This window comes from Malania oleifera, chromosome 9, assembly GCF_029873635.1.
Source record: "Malania oleifera isolate guangnan ecotype guangnan chromosome 9, ASM2987363v1, whole genome shotgun sequence".
Classification (NCBI taxonomy): domain Eukaryota; kingdom Viridiplantae; phylum Streptophyta; class Magnoliopsida; order Santalales; family Ximeniaceae; genus Malania; species Malania oleifera.
Genome location: NC_080425.1, coordinates 70,581,938 through 70,606,927, shown reverse-complemented (window position 1 = coordinate 70,606,927; position 24,990 = coordinate 70,581,938). Strand labels below are relative to the sequence as shown.

At 36.0% G+C, this 24,990-nt stretch overlaps 1 protein-coding gene across 1 annotated transcript in view; it reads left to right on the top strand.

The window, feature by feature from the left end:
* The first annotated feature begins 1,406 nt into the window (after nt 1–1,406).
* The window catches only part of LOC131164419 (MADS-box protein SOC1-like), a 105,969-nt gene continuing 82,385 nt past the window's right edge, over nt 1,407–24,990 (top strand). Inside the window, exons 1-2 of the mRNA XM_058121595.1 lie at nt 1,407–1,768; nt 1,955–2,151. Of these exons, the coding sequence (XP_057977578.1) occupies nt 1,970–2,151 (182 nt within the window). The 5' untranslated portion in view covers nt 1,407–1,768; nt 1,955–1,969. The remainder of the gene's footprint in view (nt 1,769–1,954; nt 2,152–24,990) is intronic.

Below are 24,990 nucleotides of genomic sequence, written 5' to 3'. Positions count from 1 at the left end.
GAAAAGCCTTTAAAAAATCTCAGAAAATTTTAGAAAAATGTTGAAAAATTTATACAAAATTTTGAAAAAAAATATGGAAACATTTTTAAAGATTCTTTTTGTTAAAATTTGATGATTTTACTTTATTTTTGTGTGTGTGCGTCCTAATAGTTTTAAAAAGGTTAAAAATGTATTTTATACCTTACCTGTATTGGCTATGATGAGAGTTTATTTAACAAGATCCTCTCGTTTGGAGGTCTTATTAGACTTTTATAATTGCACTTTGATTTTTATTTTCCTTTTAAATTTTAGTTATTTATTAATTTTTTTGTTTGTTTATTTATTTACTTAATTGTTTATTTCAAATGAGGTTAATTAAAGGCCATTAACTTCAATTTAGGGATAATTCATAATTAATTAAGTACCGTTCGTATAACGGGTATGTAGAGGTTGCTAGTATCTTCCCCTCACATAACTGAACTCTCGATCCCAATTATGTTAAAAGTAGATTCAGACTACTAGTTCCTTAACTTAGGATTAGTGTACATACAAATTAATGAGTAATAATTATTTGATCTAATCGCATGTAAGTAAATAACAGGTTAATGGCAACTCTATCAAATTTTTAATATTATTATTTTTCGCCATTCCAGACTTGTCTCCGGGATGTTGCGACAGTAACAGTAGTTTTGAATTAGCCGACTACATTTTTTATTTCATTTAAAATATTAAAATTATTTAAATTTACTCATTGAAACACTATTTTTAAATTTAAATTATTAATAATAACTTTCATTTTTTTCTTTTTTAAAAATAAAGCATGAAAATTCGGTGGGCCTTTGTCCACTTCAGCGTGGTCGATGAGTGCCGCACCATCACCCATTAAAACTGCCTCCGCATAACAAAAAAGTCTCGTCTCTACGAAGAAGAGAAAAATTAGTGTCCGAAAGTGGAAAGACTCGTCAGAGGGAGGGTCTGCCAGTAAACGTGCGCCAGGTCGGAAACGCATCATGTCCAACCAATAAGAGGAGGAAGTCTCTGACAGGCACAACAGTAGCCACGTGACCCGGTCCGATCATGATCGTCCCAGGCGATGCGCTGGCACCACGCAATTGGCTGACATGCTTCATCATCGTACGACTGACGTTGACGCCTCATCCAACCCTCGTACGGACCGAAAAATTTCCCCCTAATTTCTTCAATTAAAAATCAACTGAAGCCCGTCCGGCGGTTACCGCCGCGCGCTCCAAATCTAGGTGCAACTGGGGTCGAGGCTGCCTGCGCCGAAACTGGCAACCGACAAAGAATGCTTTCTCCCCCTCACCCCATACGCGTTTGTCAGACCCAGGGATACCGGAACTCCATGTTTTCAGTTCTCTTGCCACGTTTCGTCACCCGAACCGAGTTGCACCGAACTTTCCTGCCCCGAACAACTGATTTCCATGTCTTCTTTCTTTTAACTTTTGCCTGTTGCATTTATTCTCCTTTTTTCCTTTTCCGGGTGTCGGATTTTCTCTGAGTTTACCCAAAAAAGAAAGAGATGAGGTTACTGTGTGGCTTTGTTTTTTTTTAAGGGCAGAAATTAAAGTTGAAGGAAAGAAAAGAAAAGAAAAGAAAAGAAAAGAAAAGAAAACTGTAGCAAGTCAATCTTCTGCCCCTATTTTCAGCATTTGCACCTGGGGAATTTTTTAGGGTTTCTGAAATTTTTCAAAATTCCCGTTGTGTGCTAGCTCTCTTCTGCACAGATCGATCACAGCAAACTAGACCTTTCTGGGCATTTCCTCTTTTGGTGAGATTTTCTCTCATCTCCTTTCTATATTTGGAAACCTTTTCAGCAAGGCGAGCTAAACTAAACTTGCCCTTTTTTTTTTGTTTTGTTTTGCTGACAAACAAAAATATTTATATTATGTTTTTTTTTTTTAATCTGGGTTCGTGCTATAATTAAGAATGGGTGAATGAATTGATTTTGTTGCAGAGGGAGTGAGGCAGAATGGTGAGGGGGAAGACGCAGATGAAGCGAATAGAGAATGCGACGAGCAGGCAAGTGACATTTTCAAAGAGGAGGACTGGGCTGCTGAAGAAGGCCTTTGAGCTATCAGTTCTGTGCGATGTGGAAGTTGCACTCATCATCTTCTCTCCAAGAGGAAAGCTCTTCCAGTTCCCAAGTTCCAGGTACTTATACATATACCTTCTTTAACTAATTAATTAATTCCTATCTATATATGCTTCTCATCTTCTTCATCATCCATACCATCGTTTCATTCATCAGATCTTTCTTTCTTCCATCACAATATGTAATTCTCTTATTTTATTTTTGCTGTCTTCCATTTAGTTAATTAATTTTCTTCTGCAACAACCAATCTTAAATTCAAAACCTCCTTAATTTCCACTAAAAAAGAAATTTTAGAGGAGCATTAAGCATGATGGGGTTTATAGATATATTTATTTATTTATCCTTTTTTTAGATTAATTTAATGATCAGATCAAAATTTGCTCATGGCTTTGTTGCTGCAAGCTAGTGACATAACGCTTAAGCTTTTAAAGAGAGTGAGCAAGCGAGCGAGCACTTATTAGCAATATTCAGGGATCAAATCTTTTAAAATCAATATAAGTTCAGCAGATCTTCAAGTACTAGCCAGCAGGTGATAAACTAAGCCGTAGCAAGCTTGGGGAAACAAATCTGCAAGCTAAAGAAGTTCTTATTCATATCTTGCAGCAAAGCAGTTTTTGAGATCAGTGATAGTACGTACGGACTCGTACTGTCCCAAGCTGGAAGTAAAACAAGAAATAAGAAACAAAAGAAAAACACACACATAAATTAAAACAAAAAAAGGAGGATTTAATATTAATCCTTTGTTTAATTAGTGTATGTATATATAGACCTTTCAGTGAGTTCTTAATATTCTTTGTGTTCTGGATCTGATTTATGTTTGTTCTTATAAGCCAAATATTTAAAACAATCTCCCCAATATATAGATTGTTATATAATTTATGCCATATAATTAATCGTCACGACACATAAAGGCGAATTGAATACTCAACTACTCCCAAGTAATTGTTTAAGCTCATGTTTAGTTTCAGATGTAATTATTTTATTTAGGAATAATGTGAATTACAATGAAAAATTTGAGAATATAGATAACATTTATTTCTTTTCTATTCCCTATTATTTCATCCAATATGAAATACAATAAGAGTTCATATAATTATTCCTTATTTTCTTATGGATTCATAAAAATCCCATATTGTCATTTGCTTTATTATGGTAATACTTTTAAAATAAACTATTAAATTTTCTATTATAATTATACTATTTTTAAGAATAAGTATTTTGTGGACCAAACATAACTTGGTTAAGAGTAGTGGCTCATGCTAATTCTCTTTTCAAGATTTCTTATATATAGTATGTAATTATGCAATACAATTTGCATAGTCCAAAATCACCCTCTTGCCTAAGATTGTATATTTCATAATTGCTTTTCATAAAATTCATAGTAAAGTTTCTCCTTGTGCACCTGTGGGTTATTGGATATTGATAGCTAGATACATAAGGCTAAACATGACATTGCCTATATAGTTACCAAAAGTATATGTTATTTTGTGTTAGTGTAGTAGTTACCAGTAGTGTGTGTACTCAGTGAATGAAAAAAAGTGAAAGTAAAATTACTATTATGTACAAAAATATAGTTTACAAAAACTTGTTTGTCTCATTTAAAAACAAGTTAATAACAAGTGAACAAAAAAGAAATCCCTATCAATCTCACTTTCAAGATTATGAATAGTTCTTAGATTTTTACATGGGAATAATATGACTAAACTATTATACATAGGTTGAAATAATATTTGTTATAGCTTTTAAACTTTGATACCATTTTGCTAGAATAGATGGAATGTGAACAAAACACTTTGTTGTACACAAAATATATATGCACGGGAACATATGCTTGAGAGAGGAGTCCCTTCCAATTCCTTGATCACTTATTCAATTAATCAAACACTTACTTTGAAACCTCACTCTCTACCTCACACAATTTACATACATATTTGTAAGGGATCTTTTGGCACATGAATTGTCTCGTTCCAATATTTAATTTCTTTAATTCTCATGCACACCATTCATGCGTCTTATAAATACTTTTCACATTACCCTAAGCACATGTATATACACCTTACTTGCATGCATACATTAATGTGCATGAGTATTATCTAAAACAATATAAACAGTCCTTTTTTAACTTAATTTTGTGTTTTCAGCCTTGGAGTCTCTATATATCTTTTTGTCCAAATCATGTATCATATGGTGTACATGGATTGAAGGAAAAATATTTTGATGGTTGATACTTGCCTTTGGGGAGACTCTTTGTTATCGTTTGATGACTTCTAGATTGCTTATAGTGGATTCTTTATTTTCCCCGATTGTTCTTTAATTCATTTTACTCTTGTACGAATTTGTCATGACTTTCTATCTCAACTCTTTCATAAGTAACCCTCAACTTTTAAAATCAAATGTTCATATATTTAATTGTTTTATAGTTCACATCTATAATCTTGACATCAATTAGATTTTTCCATCATCAAAACCAGTATGAGCTAGCTAGAAAGCTCAAACATAGATCATGTCCATTCATTTCTCATGAATAAACTACCAATGATAAGTTCAGTTTATTGAACAGCTCTTGATAACCACTTTAAATGATATTGTCACTTTAACTAATTACTCAAGATTCTCACTCATATGAGTCAAAGTCACTTTTTCAAACTATTGCTAACATCACTAACAAGGCAATAATCCTTTTCCTTATCTTCAAAGATGTTTTCTCATATTCTCCATTGTTTGGAGTCTCTCCCTTCGAAGTGCTAAGAATTCCACTTGTGTGTTTGTCTTACATTGAAAAAATTAAGTGGATGATGGGTACTTCTATATATAGTTGGGCTCAAGATCTAATGGCTTAACCTTTTGGGTCAAGTTGGTACTTACCCATGTATATCAAGCCCATGCACCCATGAAGACTTTGGCCGACTATTCGAATTTGACTCGAGTGTTCGTACACGTGTTCCTATAGATATAGACCCCATAGAAGAGCAGTGGTGGATACTATGGATGCTAATCTTGTAGATGAGTGGACTCTCATGGTTTTGTACCCTTTCTGATGGTTGAGTACTAATTCTCCTAGTTGGTTGTCTGACATTGAGTGATTAAGAATGACTTTCGTTCAAGGAAGAGTAGTTGGAATCATAATTTAGGGAAATATTGTTGAAAACTCCACTTATGCATTTGCCCCACGTTGAAAAAAATTAGTGAATGGTAAGTGCTTATATACATGGTTGGGCCCAAGACTTAATGACTTAGACTTGTGGGTTAAGTTGGTGTTCACCAATGTATATCAAGGTTGCCCATGAGGACTTCCACAATCCTAACACAAAGGTGTTGTTTTTCTTACACTTAAAGAATTTCTTACATACAATGTAGCTAATCCTCTCAATAGGTTTTTTCTTCATTTTAAAATTTTGAGAAAACAACTTCATATAGAAGAGTAGTTTCCTAATAGTGGAGATTTTCATTCTTAGGGTAGAATTAGCTTTGATAGATGTGTGCTCTTTCATGATTAAACTAGCTCCAATAATTTCTCTTCTAGGATAACTAGGCCTTTATACTTTTGCTTCTAGGATTAAACTGGGTCTGGTAGATGTGCTTTTGGATCAAATTAGGCTCTAATAGATGCCCTTCCGATAGAAAACAAGGCTTTGATGCAATTATGTTAAATAGTTTGTTTATAAGAAATGGTGAGCCAACAGAAATAAGATAATTATGATACAAGTTAGAAGTATACTTAGGAAAGGAGCCATAATGTTTTAAATAATCAACCAATACAGCAACAACAACAACAACAAAACCAACCCTTAAGTTCCATTAGGTGGGGTTAGTTATATGAATTCTTTTTCGCCAATTTATGAGGTCATTGACCATTTCTTTTGATAGAATCAAGGCTATTAAATCCTTATTCTCTCCTTCCATGTTATTTTAGGTCTATCCCTACCCCTTCTACTGCCCCCAACAATAACTAACTCACTCTTCCTTACTGGCGTACTATGTGGCCTACATTGCAAGTGTCCATACCATCTGAGTCGTCCCTCCCTTATCTTATCTTCTACAGCAGTTACACCTAACTTACCGTGAATATGTTCATTCCTTAATTTATTTTTTAGTTTTATACCACTCATCCATTTAAGCGTTCTCATATCGACAACTTTTAATTTTTGGAGATTATGTTTTTTCGTCGCCTAACATTCTGATCCCTGTAGCATAGCTGGTCTTAGCCATCTTATAAAATTTCTCTTTTAATTTTAAGGGTATTCTACAATCACAAAGCACACTTTAAGCACTTCTCCATTTTACCCAACTTGCTTTAACTTTATGCATTTATCAACTTCAATTTCTCCTTCAGCTTGCATAATAGTCCGAGGTATCGAAATATGTAGGTGATATTTATTTCTTCATCATCAATTTTAACTTTGTCTCTAATACCTCCTACTATTACTGAAATTACATTTCATATATACTGTCTTATTTCTATTTATCCTAAAGCCTCGAGATTCTAAAGCTTCATTTTCTCCATAATTCTAACTTAACTTCTACTTCGCCCTAAGTTTTATCAATTAATATAATATTATTTGCAAATAACATACACCAGGGAACCTTATTTTGAATACTCTTAGTTAATTGGTCCATCAGTGAAACAAAAGATAAGGGCTCAAAGTAGATCCTAACTTGATGTAGACCTATGTTGATTAGAAAATCTCTAGTTTCACAATTTATGGTCCTTACACTTGTCATTACTCCATTGTACATATCCTTAATGACATCAGTATACCTACTACATATACCTTTTTTTTTTTTTTTTCTAATACCCACTATAGAACTTCCTTAGGTATCATATCATATGCTTTCTCTAGGTCAATAAATATCTTATGAAAGTCCCACTTCTTTTCCCTAAAATTTTTCATTAATCTTCTTAAAAGATATAGTTTTATGGTAGATCGCCCAGACATAAAACCAAATTGATTTTCTGAGACCTTTTGTTTCAACCTTAATCTTAGTTCAACTACCATTTCCTTTAGTTTCATTGTATGACTCATAAGTTTAATTCCACGATAGTTATTACAATTTTGAATATCTCCTTTATTTTTGTATATAGGTATTAAAGTACTTTTCCTCATTTTATCTGACATTTTCTTAATTTTTATAATTGTATGAAATAAATTAGTTAACCATATAATTCCGTTATCACCTAACCATTTCCAAACTTCAATTGGGATGTTATTCGGTCCTATAGCTTTCCCATTTTTCATATTTTTTAGTGCAAACTTAATTCGTTAACTTTAATTTTGTGAATAAATCTCATATTTTTAGTCTTTTCCTCATTTGTCAAATCTAGGTTTAAGCCTCCTATTTGGTTTTTATTAAACAACTTACTAAAGTAACTTCGTCATCTTTCTTTAATGTCATCGTCCTTAACCAAGACAATATCATCCTCACTTTTTATACATTTTACATTTCCTAAGTCCATACTCTTCCTTTCTATAGCTTTAGCAAGTTTAAATATATCTCTTTCCCCTTCTTTTGTATCTAATCTATTATACAAACTATTAAATGATCTATATTTGGCTTCACTAATGGCCTTTTTTGCATCTTTTCTTGTCTCCTTATACTTTTCAAAATTATCCATGTTTCTACATTTTTGCCATGTTTTATACCAAATTCTTTTTGTCTTTATGACTTTTTGGACATCTTTATCCCACCACCAACTTTCTTTGTTATTCGAGAATCTTCCTCTTGATTCACTTAGAATATCTTTTGTTATCTTTTTACTAGAGCTAGCTAATCTACTCTAAAGAGTATTTGTATCTATTCCATCCTCTATAGTCCATTCCCCATCTTTGATTATTTTATCTTTAAGTTTTATTATATTTTCTCCCTTTAGGCCCGACCACCTAGTTCTCTTACACTGGTTTATTTTATTATTTTTCTTCCATTTTTTGATACATATATCTAATACTAAGACTCTATGTTGTGTGGTTAGGCTTTCACCTGAAATAACTTTACAATCCTTGTATGATAAAATGATCTACCACTAGTTAAAAAAAAAAAAAAAAAAAATCTATTTGACTTATATTTTGTCCACTTTTAAAGGTTATTAAGTGTTCTTCTCTCTTCTTAAAACAAGTATTCATTATACTAAAATCAGATGTCATAGAGAAGTTTAAGATCATCTCCTCAGACTCATTTTTGTCTCCATTTCCATATCCTCTATATATCATCTCATAACTTTTATTATCATTTCCAACGTGTCCATTCATATCACCTCCTATAAATATTTTCTCAGTCCCTGGTATGCCTTGTCCATATCTTCCCAAAATTATCTCTTAAGATTTTCTAGTAAGCCTACTTGAGGAGCATAAGTACTAATGATATTTATTATCTCTTGGCCTAATATCATCTTGATTTTTATAATTCTATCCCCGACTCTATTTACATTATACTAAACCTAATACCATTAATGCTGAAGACCTAGCACGATATATGATTGTTACTTTAGCCTTGTCGACGCTGGACTCGGATACCTTGTTTTGTTGCCAACTACTTTGGTGACTATTCGGAAAAATAAGTTTAGACAACCAAACCATTGGTTATCTCTTCCTTTTTATTTTAGAAAACGAGGTTGCCACTTTATTTTAGTTTATGAAAAGAAAAAATAAAGGAAAACACCTTGAAACACTCATTGTATGAATGGTTACCATTCTTGCCATGTGTTTGTGTGTGTGTGTCCCTTAAGAAATATTAATTTTTTGAAATAGCATGTGCAAAAATTGATGAAAATATGAAGACAATAAGGATCAGTCGACCACCCTGTAGAGGCCGGTTGACCTATTTGGCTCTTGGGCAAGGCCGGTCAATTGTTCCCTAAAGAGCAGTCGATCGCTTGCAATAGATAGCCTCCCCTTTTTATTTTTATTCCAGAAAATGTTATTAACTTGAAACTCCTTCGAAAAAGCTATCATAAGGTCTATGCAGAGAACTTAACCTTATTGAGACCTTACTACTGAAATATCTTTCCAAATTATTGAAAAACCAAAAAAACACTAAAAATGCTAAATAAGAAAGACAAAAGAAAAAAGAAAGAATTGTTGATTGAATCTATAAAATAGATTGCTTACATATTCTCACAAGAGGAATTGAGTCATTTATAGTCCACCAAAACATTTTGGTGAACATTTTGAAGTAAAAACACTTGAAACCTTGAAATGAAAAATCTATGTTTTAGTTTAAAACATTGATTTTTTAGAAAACTCTCTACAAAATTAGAGCCTTGAAGTTTGTTAAATTTAAAAAAAATAAATAAATATCTTTCCATCAATCCTTAGGCCTCTTCATTGGTGATTGTTTTGAAAAATATTATATTTTTTAAATTAACTTGAAAATTCATATTTGGGTGGGAGAATCACATACCTACTTTGAAATCTCTTGGAAAATGAATTAGAAGACTACTGGAAAACCCAAAAGCCACATTATGGAAATTCATTCTAAAATTTAATTTTCATGAAAACACTTGAAAAATGATATTTTTTGGTCTTTTATGGAGAAAACCATTAGACCATATCAAATCAATAGCAACAAGACTCGACCATACACTCAGGTGAGTGTTTTGACCAATTAATGACTCAAAAGACTTAAGAAAAATATAGAGAAAAGGGTTGTTAAATAGCCTTTAGACTAAACGGTCGACTATGCCCTAGAGGTCGGTCGACCATATGGAGGTGGTCGACAGTACTTCAAGATTGGTTGGCTGTTGAACGTGCAATGCAACAACCAATGATGAACAATACGTAAACAATCAATTGCGAAGAGAATAAAAGAAAGCAATAAAAATACACGACACAAGAATTAACGTGGTTTGGCAATTAGCCTACGTCCACGGGAGCAGATGGCTGATTTTCACTATCGCATATCAAAAGCTACAATCACGGGTTACAAATATTGTTTATATATTAACCCTATGCGTACAGAAGACTTAGAATGTATCTAAAACACTTCTGTAGTAACCCCTAAAGGAAAATCCTCTGAAATCCCCAATCTGCTGATCTTCGTGATTCAAATCCTATAAACAGCGCCAAACAGGATTGTTGGTGATTTTAGTAAACAGTCAACGGTTTAATGCTGAGGATGAAGGATGCAGATTGAAATCGTTGACGATTTCTGGGACACCTTTGACGGTTATCTCCTGAGAACAAACCTTCGACGAAACTGTCAACCTAACTGTACATGATTTCTTCCTACAACTCAGCTTCCTTGTTCTCGCTTCACCTTGCTTCCCTTGAGCATGTATTCCAGTCAATATATGTCACATGCTCCAACGATCTCCACCTTGGCGAATATTCACTCCTTATGATAAATATGGAAGCATAATCCATAGCTCCACCTAAGACAGTAGATTAGGACGCCTCCCATCTAGCACCCGGCGACGTTAATCAAGTCCAAGCAATGCCTGAACTTGTCCATGGCCACATCGGCTATTGCCATATACCTCGACTCAGTTGTAGATAGTGCAATCAGAGACTGTGCCCTGAATTTCAAACAAATAGGTCTTCTCACAATAAACATATACACTGTTGTAGACCTTCTATCATCCAAGTTTCCTGCATAGTCTGCATCCACAAATCCCATAATGTACAGATCACTCTGTTGTCTGCTGAACATAATGCCATAGTTTGAAGTACTCACACTGACATCTTATGCTAGACCTGGTCTTGTACTAACCATAGGATACATCAAACACCTCAATGCACTAGCATAGGGGACCTTTGACATGTCATGAATGACATCATCCGTTCTTGGGCATTGAGCAGTAGATAATTTTAAATGATTCACCAACGGTGTACTGGTGATCGGTTTTGCATTAACCATGCCAAACCTCTCCAACACCTTCTCCACAAAGATATCCTGAGGTAACCACAATCTCCTTGTAGCTCTATCCCTGTGAATCTCTGACCCAAGAATCTTCTTGGCCGCACCCTAAACCTTCATGTCAAATTCTTTTCTCAATAGAATTTCCAACTAATTAACCTCAGTCAAAGTCTTCCTAGCAATTAACATGTCATTCACATAAAAGCAATAGATAAATCACCCAATTGCATCCTATCGCCTTCTTCCCCTCTAGAAGCTCCACCAACTCTTACATCTGATTCTTATACAGTAACCTCATCTCCTCCACCATAGCACTCATCCATCTACTTTTCCCTTGACTATGCACTGCCTCTTGAAAAATAGTAGGAACCTTGCTACTGATAATGAATGGATAAGACATCAGATCATCAAATTCATACCTAGTTGGTGGCTTGATAGTGCATTTGGGTCCATTGTGATCTTGCTGGTCTTTTGAGTTAGAACTCCTTGAATTATGAACAATGTCATCTCTGCCCTGAGTCTGTAACTCTACCTACATCACAATCTCATTTCTGCTGCATTTTTATACTTTGATACTACTGGTTTCCTGAGCTAAAACTCCCTGCATTATAAACAATATCATCTCTGCCATGAGTTTCCAACTCCACCTGCATCACATGCTCATTGTTGCTGCATTTTTCTGGCACTTGTTTTTCTTCATCTACCTGAGTACACTGCACCATGACTTTCTCATAAAAAATTATGTCTCCATTGATCACCACCTTGTTTGCCATTCGATCCCACAGCTCGAACCTACCTTTCTGATATACTAGAAAGATGTACCGTCTAGACTTTGCATTAAGCTTAGATCTCACCTCACTAGAAACATGCATGGCTAGATATCCAAAGACTCTCAAACCAGAGTAGTCTACCGCATTACCTGTCCACACCTCCCCTGCAACTTTCCCATCTAGTGATACCCTTTGCGATCGGTTAAGTGAGAAACACGTCATATTCACCGACTTTACCAAAAAGTTTCTTGCAAGCCCTGCATACAACTTTTGACATCGAGCCCTTTCAGTTAGAGTTTGGCTCACCTTTTTTGCCACACCATTCTGTTGTGGTATCTTTCGTACTGTGAAATCCCTTCCTATGCCATGCTGCTCACAAAACTCCTTGAACACCAGTGTACTTAGTTTTATTGTCTAACCTGAGAATCTTTCTTCCGATGTGGTTTTTAACCTCAGCCACAAGTCAAACTTGGCAAACATCTCTGACTTGTGTCACATGAAGTACACTAAGACCTTTCATGATAAACTCAAGAAGTACATATGTCCAACCCGTGATGCTATCCTCACTGGTTCCTAAACATCTGAATAAATGTAGTAAAGAATACCCTCCGTCTTGTGTGTCACTGTTTTACACAAAACCGTATTATCAGTATTATCTGACTCAGAATCTACATGAATCGGAATATGCAATGCAGCAACCAATGATGAACAATACGTAAACAATTAATCACAACAAGAATAAAGGAAAACAATAAAAACACACAACACAAGAATTTATGTGTTTCGGCAAGAAGTCTACATCTACGGTAGCAAGCGGCTAATTTTCACTATCGTATGTCAAAAGCTACAATCAAGGGTTACAAATATTGTTTATATATTGACCCTATGCATACAGAAGACTTAGAATGTATCTAAAACACTTCTGTAGTAATGCTCGGAGGAAAATCCTCTGAAATCCCCAGTCTACTAATCTTCGTGATTCAGATCCTATATACTATGCCGAACAATACTGTCGACGATTTTAGCAAACTGTAATGCCGAGGATGAAGGATGCAGATTGAAACTGTCGACAGTTTCAGGGACACCGTCAGCGGTTTCAGGGACACTGTCGACGGTTATCTCTTGAGAGAAAATCATTGACCTAATTGTCGACAGTTTCTTCCTATAGTTCAGCTTCTTTGTTCTCACTTCTCCTTACTTTCCTTTAGCATGTATTCCACTTGTTGACGTTCGTTCAACTTGAACATGCCCATCGGAAGCACACAATCAAACACGGAACAATCAACAACCACTAATGCAATCACTCAATGATGAAATATACTCAAGAAGCAATCAAACAACAATAAGAATAATAAAAAACACAACTAGAATGCACAAGATTTACGTGGTTCGGCAATAGCCTACGTCCACGGGAGTAGCACTTAGGTTTCCACTATGATCAATGTCAAAACTACAATCTTTGGGTTACAATATTGTTTACAGAAGTGTTCTAGTATATCTAAACTACATCTGTAGTGATCCTTCGGAGGAAATCCCTCTGATAAGCCCAATTTACAAGCCCTTAATTTAAAAATACGTAATTTGTGCCTACGAAAACCGTCGATGGTTTGCCCTCCATGGCTGCACCTTACTTCTCTCACTTTGTCCCTCGCATCACGTAGCTTTCTCTGGTACATGTGATTTGCTCTGGATATGAGCCACAGCCGCAACAATCTCCACCTTGGCGAATATTCACTACCTTGGAAATCTGAAAATATAACCGCCGCTCCACCCGTGCCTGTAGATTGGGACCCACCTCTTTTTTAACACCTGGAGACGTAAACCAAGTCCAAGCCACGCTTGAACTTGACTGTGGTAACATAAATTTCACCTAACTGAACACCTAGCTCCTTGAACGATCCTTCAAACCACAATGCTACCTTGGCGGCCTCTGCCTTTGCAAGGAACTCTGATCCAATTGTAACCAGCGCACCTTGAGACTATACCCCGGACTTCCAAAAATTAGGCCTTCCCACAACGCACCCTATTGTGAGCCTCCTGTCTTCTAAGCCCCCTATGTAGTCTCCATCTACGAACCTCACAACTGATGGCACCCTCTGTTGCCCGCCAAAGTACCCAACTGCAGTGGCGTAGGAACCCTTTGACATGACCAGTACATCACCGTTCGTCCTCAAGTACTGAGCTGTAGACCGTTTACTTAGATTCGCCAATAGTGTACCGGTGATTGGTTTAACACTAACGATGATAAACCTCACCAAAACCTGATCCCCAAAACCACCTTGAGATAACCACAATCTCCATGTAGTTTTGTCTATACAACTGCCTTGAGAAAACACCAATCTCCCCGCAGCTACAAAGTCACCATGCAATAATCCCAATCTCCCTGTAACTTTACTCTTGCGAATCTCCAACCCAAGAATAGTCTTGGCAGCACTCAAGACCTTCATGTCAACTTCCTTTCTCAACAGAATCCCCGACTGATTTACCTTAATTGGAACCTTTTCAGCAATCGGCATGTCACTCACATAAAATAATAGAATACTTGCCCACTTGCAGCCTATCTCCCTCTCCCCTCTAGGAGCACCACCAACCCCCACATTTGATTCTTATGCAGTACCTCTATCTCCTCTACCATGGCACTTGTCCACCTACCCTTCTCTTGGCCTTGCATTGCCTCCTGAAAGGTACTAGGATCCTTCCTGGTAGTAATGGTTGCATAAGACATTAGATCACATCTAGGCAGTGGCTTGATAACGCCTCTGAGCCTATTGTGAACCTGCTAGTCTCCCGAGCTCGAACTCCTTGCATCATGACCAAAATCATCTCCGCCCTGAGTCTGAAATTTCATCTATATAACAATCTCTGTTCTTCTCCAGTTTATCCCGTGACACTGCAAGTCTCTAGAGTTAGAACACCTTACACTCTTGCCCTAAGTCTTCAACTCCACCTGCACAACATGCTCATTGTTGCTGTTGCAGCTTTCTGGCACCCGTTTCTCTTCATTTACCTGAGTACGCTGTCCCATGGCTTTAACACCTAAAGCCATATCTCCATCAGTCGCCATCCTGTTTACCATTGGATCACCTAGATTGAACCCATATTTCTTATATACCAAAAAGATACACCGTTTAGACATCATACAAAGCCTAGATCCCACCTCACTAGAAATGTGCATGATTGGACCTCCAAAGTCTACTGCATAGCCAGTCCAAGCCTCTCTTGCAACTCTCCTATCTAGTGATACCTCTGGCGATCGATTAACAGAGAAACACGTCATACTCACTGACTTCAACAAGAAGTCCCTTGCAAGCCCTGCATACACCATGCCCTACTCACAAAACTCCTTGAACACCAGCGTACTCAGCACCAATATTTGACTTGAGGAACTCTCTCCCGGTCTAGTACTCCACCTCAGCCACAAGTTACACCTGGTAAATGACTCCAACTTTTGCCGCATGAGATACCCCTAGACCTTTTGTGATAACTTTACGAAATACCCATGTCTAACTCGTGATGTTGCCCTCACTGGTCCCCAAACATCCACACCAACGTAGTTAAGAATACCTACCATTTTGTGTGTGGTTACATTACACAAAATAGTATTTCCTGACTCAGAACTCTTAGTTGTAGCTCCACGTACAACTGTGTTATCCTGCAGTGCATATATATTCTCTGCTATTCTCAGTCCCTTCATCACATTCAATACACCATCACACACCATCATCGTCTCGTCTTTGGACTTGTAACTATACTTGTCACAATCCAAAACACCCAATGATATCACGTTCTTCCGTAGATCGGGTACATGCCTTACCCCACACAATGTCCTTACCACACCGTCATACATCTTGATCCTGATATCCCCCATTTTGATAACTATGTAAACCGCATTGTTTCCGATCAGAATGGAACCAAGACTCACCAGTCTGTAAGTGGTGAACCAAACTTTGTTGGGCGTCATGTGAAAAGAACATCTTGAGTCTAGTATCCAAGAACCCGTGAGGCATTCTAAATTTGATAAAACAGTAAGCATTTCACTATCACTGCTCCTTGAATCCTTTTGTTCAACTACATTCATAGATTTTGACGAACGTCCTTGAGCCTTTTCCTTTCCCTTCTCCCACTCGGGACATTCCAATTTTATGTGCCCTAGTTTCCTACACCTAAAATAGCGAACATCCTTCTTCCTCTTGGATTGTACCACTCGATCCACTCCAGGACTTGCCTCTCCCACGATCCTGATTACCCTTCACCACGAGCCCTTCACCATGTGAACCCTCATCGCTGGCCTTCTTCCTTTGATGGAACCTCAGCAATGCACTCGTGATGTTCTCCAAATCTATGGTTTCTTTCCCCTAAGTTAGCGTCGTAACCAGATTCTCATATGTAGGCGAAGTAGGTAGGGAATTCAGTAGCATCAACGCTTTGTCCTCTTCCTCGAACTTTACATCAACTTGCCTCAGATCACTAATGATTTGATTAAATGTGTTGATGTGCTGAGTCAAGTCCGAACACTCTGCCATCTTAAGCCAATAAAGCTTTTTCTTAAGATTCAGCTTGTTCGTCAATGACTTGGACATGTATCAGCGCTCTTATTTTAGCCAAACCACTACCGGCGAGTCCTCATCCATGACGTGATACAACATGTCATCGGCTAGGCATAACCTGATCGTGGAATCAGCCTTTGCTTCAAGCTCCTTCCAACTTACGTCGTTCATGTTGTCCAGCTTCTTTCCGTATAATGCCTTCACCATCCCTTGCTGCACTAGCAAGTCCTTCACCTTTCGTTGCCAAAGTCCAAAATTTCTAGTTTCATCAAACTTGTTCACATCGAACTTTATCGAAAAGACCCCAGCCATTATAGAACCAATAGCTCTAATACCACTTGTTGACGTTCGTTCAACTTAAACACACGCAGCGGAAGCACATAGTCAAACACGAAACAATCAACAACTACTAATGCAATCACTCGATGATGAAATATACTCAAGAAGCAATCAAACAATAATAAGAAGAATAAAAAACACAACTAGAATACACAAGATTTACATGGTTCGATTATAGCCTACGTCTACGGGAGCAGCACTTAGATTTTCATTATGATCAATGTCAAAGTTACAATCTTTGGGTTACAACATTATTTAAGTATGAACCCAATGCACACAGAAGTGTTCTAGTATATCTAAACTACATTTGTAGCGATCCCCCAGAGGAAATCCCTCTGATAAGCCCAATCTACAAACCCCCGATTTGAAAATACGTATTTTGCGCCGACGAAAACTGTTGACGGTTTGCCCTCCATGGCTGCACCTTGCTCCTTTCCCTTTGTCCCTCGCGTCATGTAGCTTTCTCCGATACATGTGATCTACTCTGAATATGAGTCACATCCCCAACACCACCCAATATGAGCCATATATGCCAACATTCGCTATCTACATGCAAATTTCCAAATCTATTTCAATTTCATGGAATTTTTATGAATCTAACGCATGGATCTTTTCTATCCAATCCTAGATGACATGACAATTTAGAAAACGAACATGCATAAGCGAGAAAAAGGAGCAAAAGACTTTGAAACCAATTTATCAAAAATGTTTATTTTTTAAATAAAGAAATGTCAAAACCAAATTTGGTCTTATAGTGTGCATGAAAATTACTCCAGAGACATTAGAAAAATACAAATGCACAAAGAACCCACCAAAATTATCATGTCATAAGAAGATACACATACTACATAATCCTAATAAAAATTTAACAATTTAAAAAAGGGGATAAGACTGACATGACTCTGATAGGACATATATTTCTAGTGGGAGATGCACTCAGAATCGCACACACCCTAAAGATCCAAATAAGATGGATGAGAGAAAATGTTGTCTCCAAAATACCCCAAAATAGAAATTCTCTTCCTATCATCCAAAAAACCAAGTGTCTTTCCCTAAAATCTCACTATACCACCCCCCCCCCCCGGGCCCCCACTAGGACATGCAAACAAGTGGCCATGCATGGTCAATTTGTATACCATGTATGGTAGAGGGAAATAGGGAATGAGAATTTTTATTTTGAATTCAAAATTCCAATCACCATAATCACCAACTACTAACCAACAATGACCTAGTTCGTTGCCTGACATTTCGTAATAATTAGGATGCTTGGCAACCCCAAAACGATTAATCAATCGAATTAGAAGAATCAGAATTTGAAATTAACTAAATAGATTGACTGCCCTAGGGGACCTATCGGAGTGGCGCTAACAATTCTTCATGCATGCGTGAACGGTTAGGAACTAATTGACCACCATTGAGCGACTAGTTGACCACCCTTGTATAAATTTTATTTTCTCCTTACCTTTAGCTCTATTTTGAATTATTTATTTGGGTTATGAAATGTTTGGTCAAAAAATAACTATCGACAAGCCTAAATTTAGTACTTTCAAATATTTGAAATTCAATTTAATTCTAATTTCATTAAGATAGACTATGTTAGTGTATATAACTCTAACATTTTACCATTTAGACTGCATAGATAATATTTTAATAAACAAAATTACTTGTCTAGATTGAATTAAATAATACATGTCCGCAACAACGAATGCCAAATGTGAGCAAGTATCATTGGCCAAAATATGTATGAAATGAAATCATGTGTATCCAATGACAAAGATGATCATATTCGAAAGGGATGTCAACAACATACACGCCAAAGTAAACACAATCTCATGAATATGACATGCAATATTGGAATGGGGTATACAATTACGTGGTTAAATGAGATCATCATGCAAATTTCCAAATTAAATTGGTCCAAGCATCCACCCAAGATATTGAAGCTTCAAAGAAGCTTATTGAGACTAGATCAAAATATATCGAAACATCACAAAGTGAGACTAATCCAAAATGTCTTAATTCATCAAGTTATAACATTATTGTAAATAAGAGATAGTGTGCACAATATGAGAAATGATTATAAAATCATAAATCTATAAAATAGTGTTTTCATTGAGAGTAGTTATAATGACAATAATGATAATAATATATTTCGACTACCCCAAAATATCAAAAGACTTGACTAAAGTCCAAAACTATTTGAGTTACATGTTTCTGAAAAACTTTTTGAGAGTTAAAATTTTTATTAGGGGATCTGTAGCCATGCTTGCGCATTGTGGCTATATGCTCAATGCAGGTGCCGAGATCACAAATTCTATTTTAAAAACAATAATTTTACATCCATATGCTTTTGAGGCGAAAACTTTTGTTACTTTGAGAGAAACTAACAATAAAACAATTAATTCTCACAAAATATCAATAGTAACCTCTTGATAGGATCAACAACAATAAATGAATAAAAATATTGCTAGACAAGATGTGGCTACAATAATGAGAATAAGAATATTTGGTTATAGTAGGTTTAAAATGAAATCTTGTGTGTCTAAACGACGTAGATAATCATATCCAAGAAGGATATTGAATACACACATTCAAAATACACAGAATTTCATGATTATCACATGCAATATGGAAGTGATATAGATTTATATGACTAAATGTGATCAACATGCAACTTTCAAGAAATGATCCAACCATCCACCCAGGATACTTAAGCTTCAAATAAGTTTATTGAGACAACAATTGAAATGCATTGAAACAGAATGAAATGAGATTGGGTTGAAAAGACTGGACTCAACAATTTTTAATATTGTCATAAATGAGATCTAAATGCATGCACACTATACAATGAATGAAAATAAATTGAACCTCGTAATATTCTCAAGAATAGTACAATCATCGAAATAAATTTGTAACTATAATAATGATAATAATATTCCCTCTAGTCCAAAACATTAAAATACTTAATGGAATCTATACGAGTTAGATGTTTCTTAAAAAAATTATGAATTAAATCTTTGTTTAGTGGATATACAACTATGTACTTTGTGACTATGTGCTCAATGCGAGTCTAAAAGTCATGAACTCTCTTTAAAAATAAGGATTCAATATCTATATGATTTTGAGCATGAAGAACTCTTATTATTTTGAGAGAATCTAACAACAACAATGTTAATTATCTTAATATAGAAGCAATGGCCTCACTATAAAGTTATCAATTAGAAGTTCTATAATTATTTTCTACAACCACAAAGCCTCCGCAACCACAAAACTTGGCACATAGCCTCAGAGCAAGCTATGTATTTTTCCTTTTTAGAGGTAATTGTAATGGTCTACTCAACACTCTTCCAAGAAATGGCTTCTCTTGCTATCTTCTAGGCAACCTCCATAATTAACATCATAATATCCACTCATCTCTAGATCATCCGAGTAATTATAAATGAGCATATAGTTTTTTATCACACAACAAATATCTCATTCTTTCTCTGTAACTTTCTAGTGACTAATCCTTGGATGACTTATGTGCAACATAAGGTGAGTTAGATTACATATTGAACATGTTTACAACTTTGTTAGTATAGGTTTTTTAAAACAAGTCATAAATACTTAAGATCTATCACGATGAGCTTGTATGGGTAAAACAAAAAAGGCATCATTACAATCCTTCATATCAAGTTGATGTGATAGCAATTGATTTATTTCATCCAAAAAAAAACAACATAACTACTAGTTAACAAAATATCATGAATATTAACTATAATAATTATAAACTTATTCCCACTCATCACCCTCGTTATATACAAAGATGCGCAACATGTTCCTTAAACCTAATAGGTTTAATGATCTTGTGAACTTTTAAATACCACTGTCTTGAAACCTACTTCAATCTGTAAGTGGATTTTCTTAATTTACACATGAGATGCTCCTTACTGCTTACTAGTTACTTAAAAACTCGTCAGATTAATCCATTTAAATATCTTTAACAATGTCACCATAAGGAAACCTCCATCAAGTGAAGCTCTAGATCAAAATGAGCTATCAAAGTCATTGTAATGTAAAAAGAGTCTTTAGTAGATACTAGAGAGAAAGCTTCCCTATGATCAAAGCTCTTTCTTTGGTTGTAGCCTTTTGTTACTAGTATGACCTTGTATATTTCGATTTCAGTTTGGAGTCCCATTTGGTTTTGAAAACTATTTTCAACTAACATGTTTGTGTTTAGTTGGTAACTACTTCACTAATTTCTAAACTTTATTATGGTCTATAGGCGTCAACTATCATAAAACCCATTCACCTAGATGTTCAAGGACTATCCATGGTCTTCTAGAAGCTAGGTAGTTTAATATCATATTTATATTCATTCAAATTGTTTGGGCAATCTATGTGCACCCCTTTGGAATATGGTGACAAAGACCTAATCATTGGCCACGTGGCAGATAGAAAATTAGTAGGCGGACCACTTGAAGCCCAAGTTTTCAAGGAATTACAAGGGGCCACCCAAGCGAGATTAGAAGGGAGAAGTCAACTATAATAATTAGGATACTTAGTGTTTGGAAACATCCTAAATTTATGATTAATGTTTTATGTTATTAAGATTAATGTTTTGAAATTATTTAAAATTGTAGAACTGATGTAGGTTTGACATGTAATGGGTATAAATATGTGTAATTTCTACGAAAAAATGTACCTTAACCATTTTTACACAAATAATACACTAGCATAGCGGTAGGACCAATGCCTTCTCTCTCTCTCTCTCTCTCTCTCTCACACACACACACACACACACACTAATTCTTTACCTTTAACCTACTCACTCCTATCTCCTTCTTGCTCCTTTATAATTTAAGTTTGTTCACCTCTTTTTCCTTCTCCCTCATTTCTATGATTTTACAAAATTAAGCGGAAGCAGTTAACAAGCATGAAAGTAGATAAGATTCACTCGATAAAATGTAAAGCAATGCAATTCATTCTTAACACCTCCATAGGCATCGCGTGTTTAATGAAGGAGACAATTACACTAAACATGTTTAGAAAAGCTAATGAGTTTGTGGTGATTGATGGACACTCACCCTCCCCTAAAGAGCTTTCTATGCTATTCTAGTTTTGGAACTAGGAAACATAAAACTGATCAAGGAGTCATACTCCTATTTTAAACTAAGGCGTTATCCTACTCAAAGAATAAAACCTACATTACTATTTACATTATAGTTACCCATCCTATGTATGCAAGGCAAGTGGTCACAGACAAGCATAATGGTCTTAACATGCTTGGCTCATGACATTTTCACCCACTTATATGGCTGACGTCCCTGTAGACTTTGAGGCTAGGTATTCTTCAATTTTGTCCATGAATTGTTTCATGCCTTTTGTTGACATCTACCTTTTTCCTCCTTTCCAATTCCCTTCCACTTCACTAAGAACTTGTGACCCTTCTTCCTTAATAACATGAACTCTTTGTTTGCAATGATGACTTCAAATTTTCTTCTGTTAGGTTGCGATGTCTTCATCGGTACTCTTGTCAACCGATTTCTGCTTGGATATTTAGTGTCATCAATGAATGGCTTAAGGAAGCTAATGTGAAACACATGATACACTTTTATCCAAAGGAGAATCAACCTTATATGAGGCCTTCTTAACTTTAGCCAAGATGGGGATTGGTCCTTCATGTTTGCAAAGTAGTCTCTTATCTCAATCTCATAATGAGTCGATTTGTTATGGATTAAGCTTAACAAACACTAAGCGACCCACGTGAAGTGCAATAGTAGTTTCCTTTGATTTGCCAATTTCTTTATTCACTTGGAAGCTTTCTCTAGGTATGCTTGGGCAATCTCCATATTTTATCTCCATTCGTTGGTGAAGATATATGCTCTCAGATTCTTTCCTCTGTATAACTCGTCCACTATGTGACATAATACACTGTGCGAGATAACAACAATTGTTGGCCTGTTACAATCTCAAATGGACTCTTATTGATTATTAAGCTCTTTTGGATGTTGAAGTAGAACTGAATGAATTGAGTAGTTGCACCCAAATCTTATGGTTGGTGATGAAATGGCATAAATACTCCTCTAATCGCTTGTTGAATCTCTCTATCTATCCATCTGTACGTGTGTGATAAATTGAGGAGATTTCAAGCTTTGAACTAAGGATTCTAAAAAATTTTGTCCAAAAAAATCCTGTGAATCTTGTGTCCCTATTCCTAACAATGTCTTGGGGAACACTCCAATACTTCACACGATATGCTTGAAGAACAGTTGTCTTATCTCTTTTGTGCCCAAATAGTACTTTAGTGCAGGTTTGAAAGTATTGTATTTCAAAAACTTGTCTATAACCATGAGTATAGACCTAGCGTCTCCAAATCTAGGTAGGTTGGTGATGTAGTCAAGTGAGACTCTCACCCACAGTCTCATTGGTACTTAAAGAGACTATCTTCTTCCACTCCGCCTTGTCTTGTTGGTTGATGAGACCAGTTTGGATATGCTCAACCACCTTATCACGCATCTTCCCATCATGTTTCCTCCGAAACAACACCATTGCTTTAAAATGGTGCTTTAATAGGATGTATGTAGCTTGTTTCCAATAACTTATCAAGTTGCTTTCTCAACTCTATCAAATCTAGAGGCATCATTTGTTTTGGCTCTTTAGTAGGAGGCTTCACTCCTAGTAACAACTTGATCTCATTCTCCACACCTTCTTATGGAGGCAAGTTGTATGGTAATTTGTTTAGCATACAACTTTGTATTCATCTAACACGTCTTGGATGGCAGTAGACACTTGCTTTTGCCCTACTTCTTTGTCCACCACTAACGTGGCCAAATATGTCTCTGCTCACTCTTTCTTAATCCCTTCTTAAGTTGCATAGTTGAGAGGAACTTCTCGTCAATTGCTTTCTTTGCAACAATTTGCACCATGCAAGGTTAATCTCCTATTAGATAAAGGGAGCTTCTAAATGGTTTGCACCTTTTACCCATCCCCCTCTCTCTTTCACTACCCTCTGCCCTAAATATACTTTTTCCTCTGATTTGTTTCCTCTCTTCTAATCTAAGTGTGTTCACCTCCCTCCTATCCTTCCTCCAATTTCTACAACTACCCTATTCCTTATTTCATAAGATACCCTATATGAAATAGGGTACATTCCCAGAAACCTCTTACTTGACGGCTAACATAATGATCCCATCTATTCAAAACCATTCACACCCATCGACCTTATCACTAAAAGGGGCTTTGTGCATCCATTTGCCGTGAACACCTCTTTGGCTTGTTTGGTGGGACCCAATTCACCATCCCCATCTCAATCTCCTTCATTTAAAAAGGTGTTTAATTTTTGTTCAACACAAATATAATATAAAATCATATGAAATAATAGGTCTACAAACTCTCCATGGTGTCATTAATGATGGATCAGTAACCAATGAACTCTAACCTACATCAATAATGGGTATTTGTTCATTAACGATTCCCTAAGAGTGTGTTTGGTTCGGTGGTTAATGGTTACGAGATTGGACTGTCTATGATTATTATCATGTTTCATGCTTAGAATTTGGAAGCTCATGAATAGGATAATCATTCAAAAGACCAAAATACCCTTTAACTAAAAAATATATATTTTTTATTTTTTCTTTTTAAATTAAAAATTACCAATTTAGTTGACATGTTAGCCTGTTGCTTTTTATTTTTTAATAATTGGACAAGGCAAAGGAATCATCTTTGGGGAACAATATAGAGGAATGGATGCAAACGGAATAAAGATAGCAGAGGAATCATCATTGATGCACAAATCACCAAAGCTCTACCCCATGGAGGAGTAGTTCACTTGAATTTCCATCTCTTTGGATGCAAATCTCCCCTATCACCACAACAACATTCCACCACCAATTCAATTAGACTTTTGGTTACCCCTGCCATGGTGAAATTTCAGTTTGGATGGGAAAGTATGAAATGGATCTTGGAGTCACATGGAGCATGAGTAATGAAGATGGAGGAATTTTGGTCATGACAAGACAACTAGTTAGCAAATTAGGGTTTTATATACAAAATCAATTCTTCCAATTTGTGGGAATTATGGCAACAACACAGAGAGGGGGGGCATACTCACTCGTTATTTTTTTTGGGCTAGTCAAGGTTGGTCAATGGGGAGAATTGGCTTAGCCTGGCCTATAAACAAATGCACCCTAAAAGACAATAGTTCATTGTGTAGGTGAAAACTCTATGGTTGAAGGTGGAATTTCAGGCATAGGAACAAGGACACACCCCTAATTTATAAGGATGATTTTTTGAAGGTTCTAAATTCGTACTCTGTCATCCTAAAAAAAGATAACAAAATGTGGTTCAATAATTCTAGCGGAATGGGTACAACAATAGAACTTAGAACCTCTTGAGCTTGTGTAGCAACCAA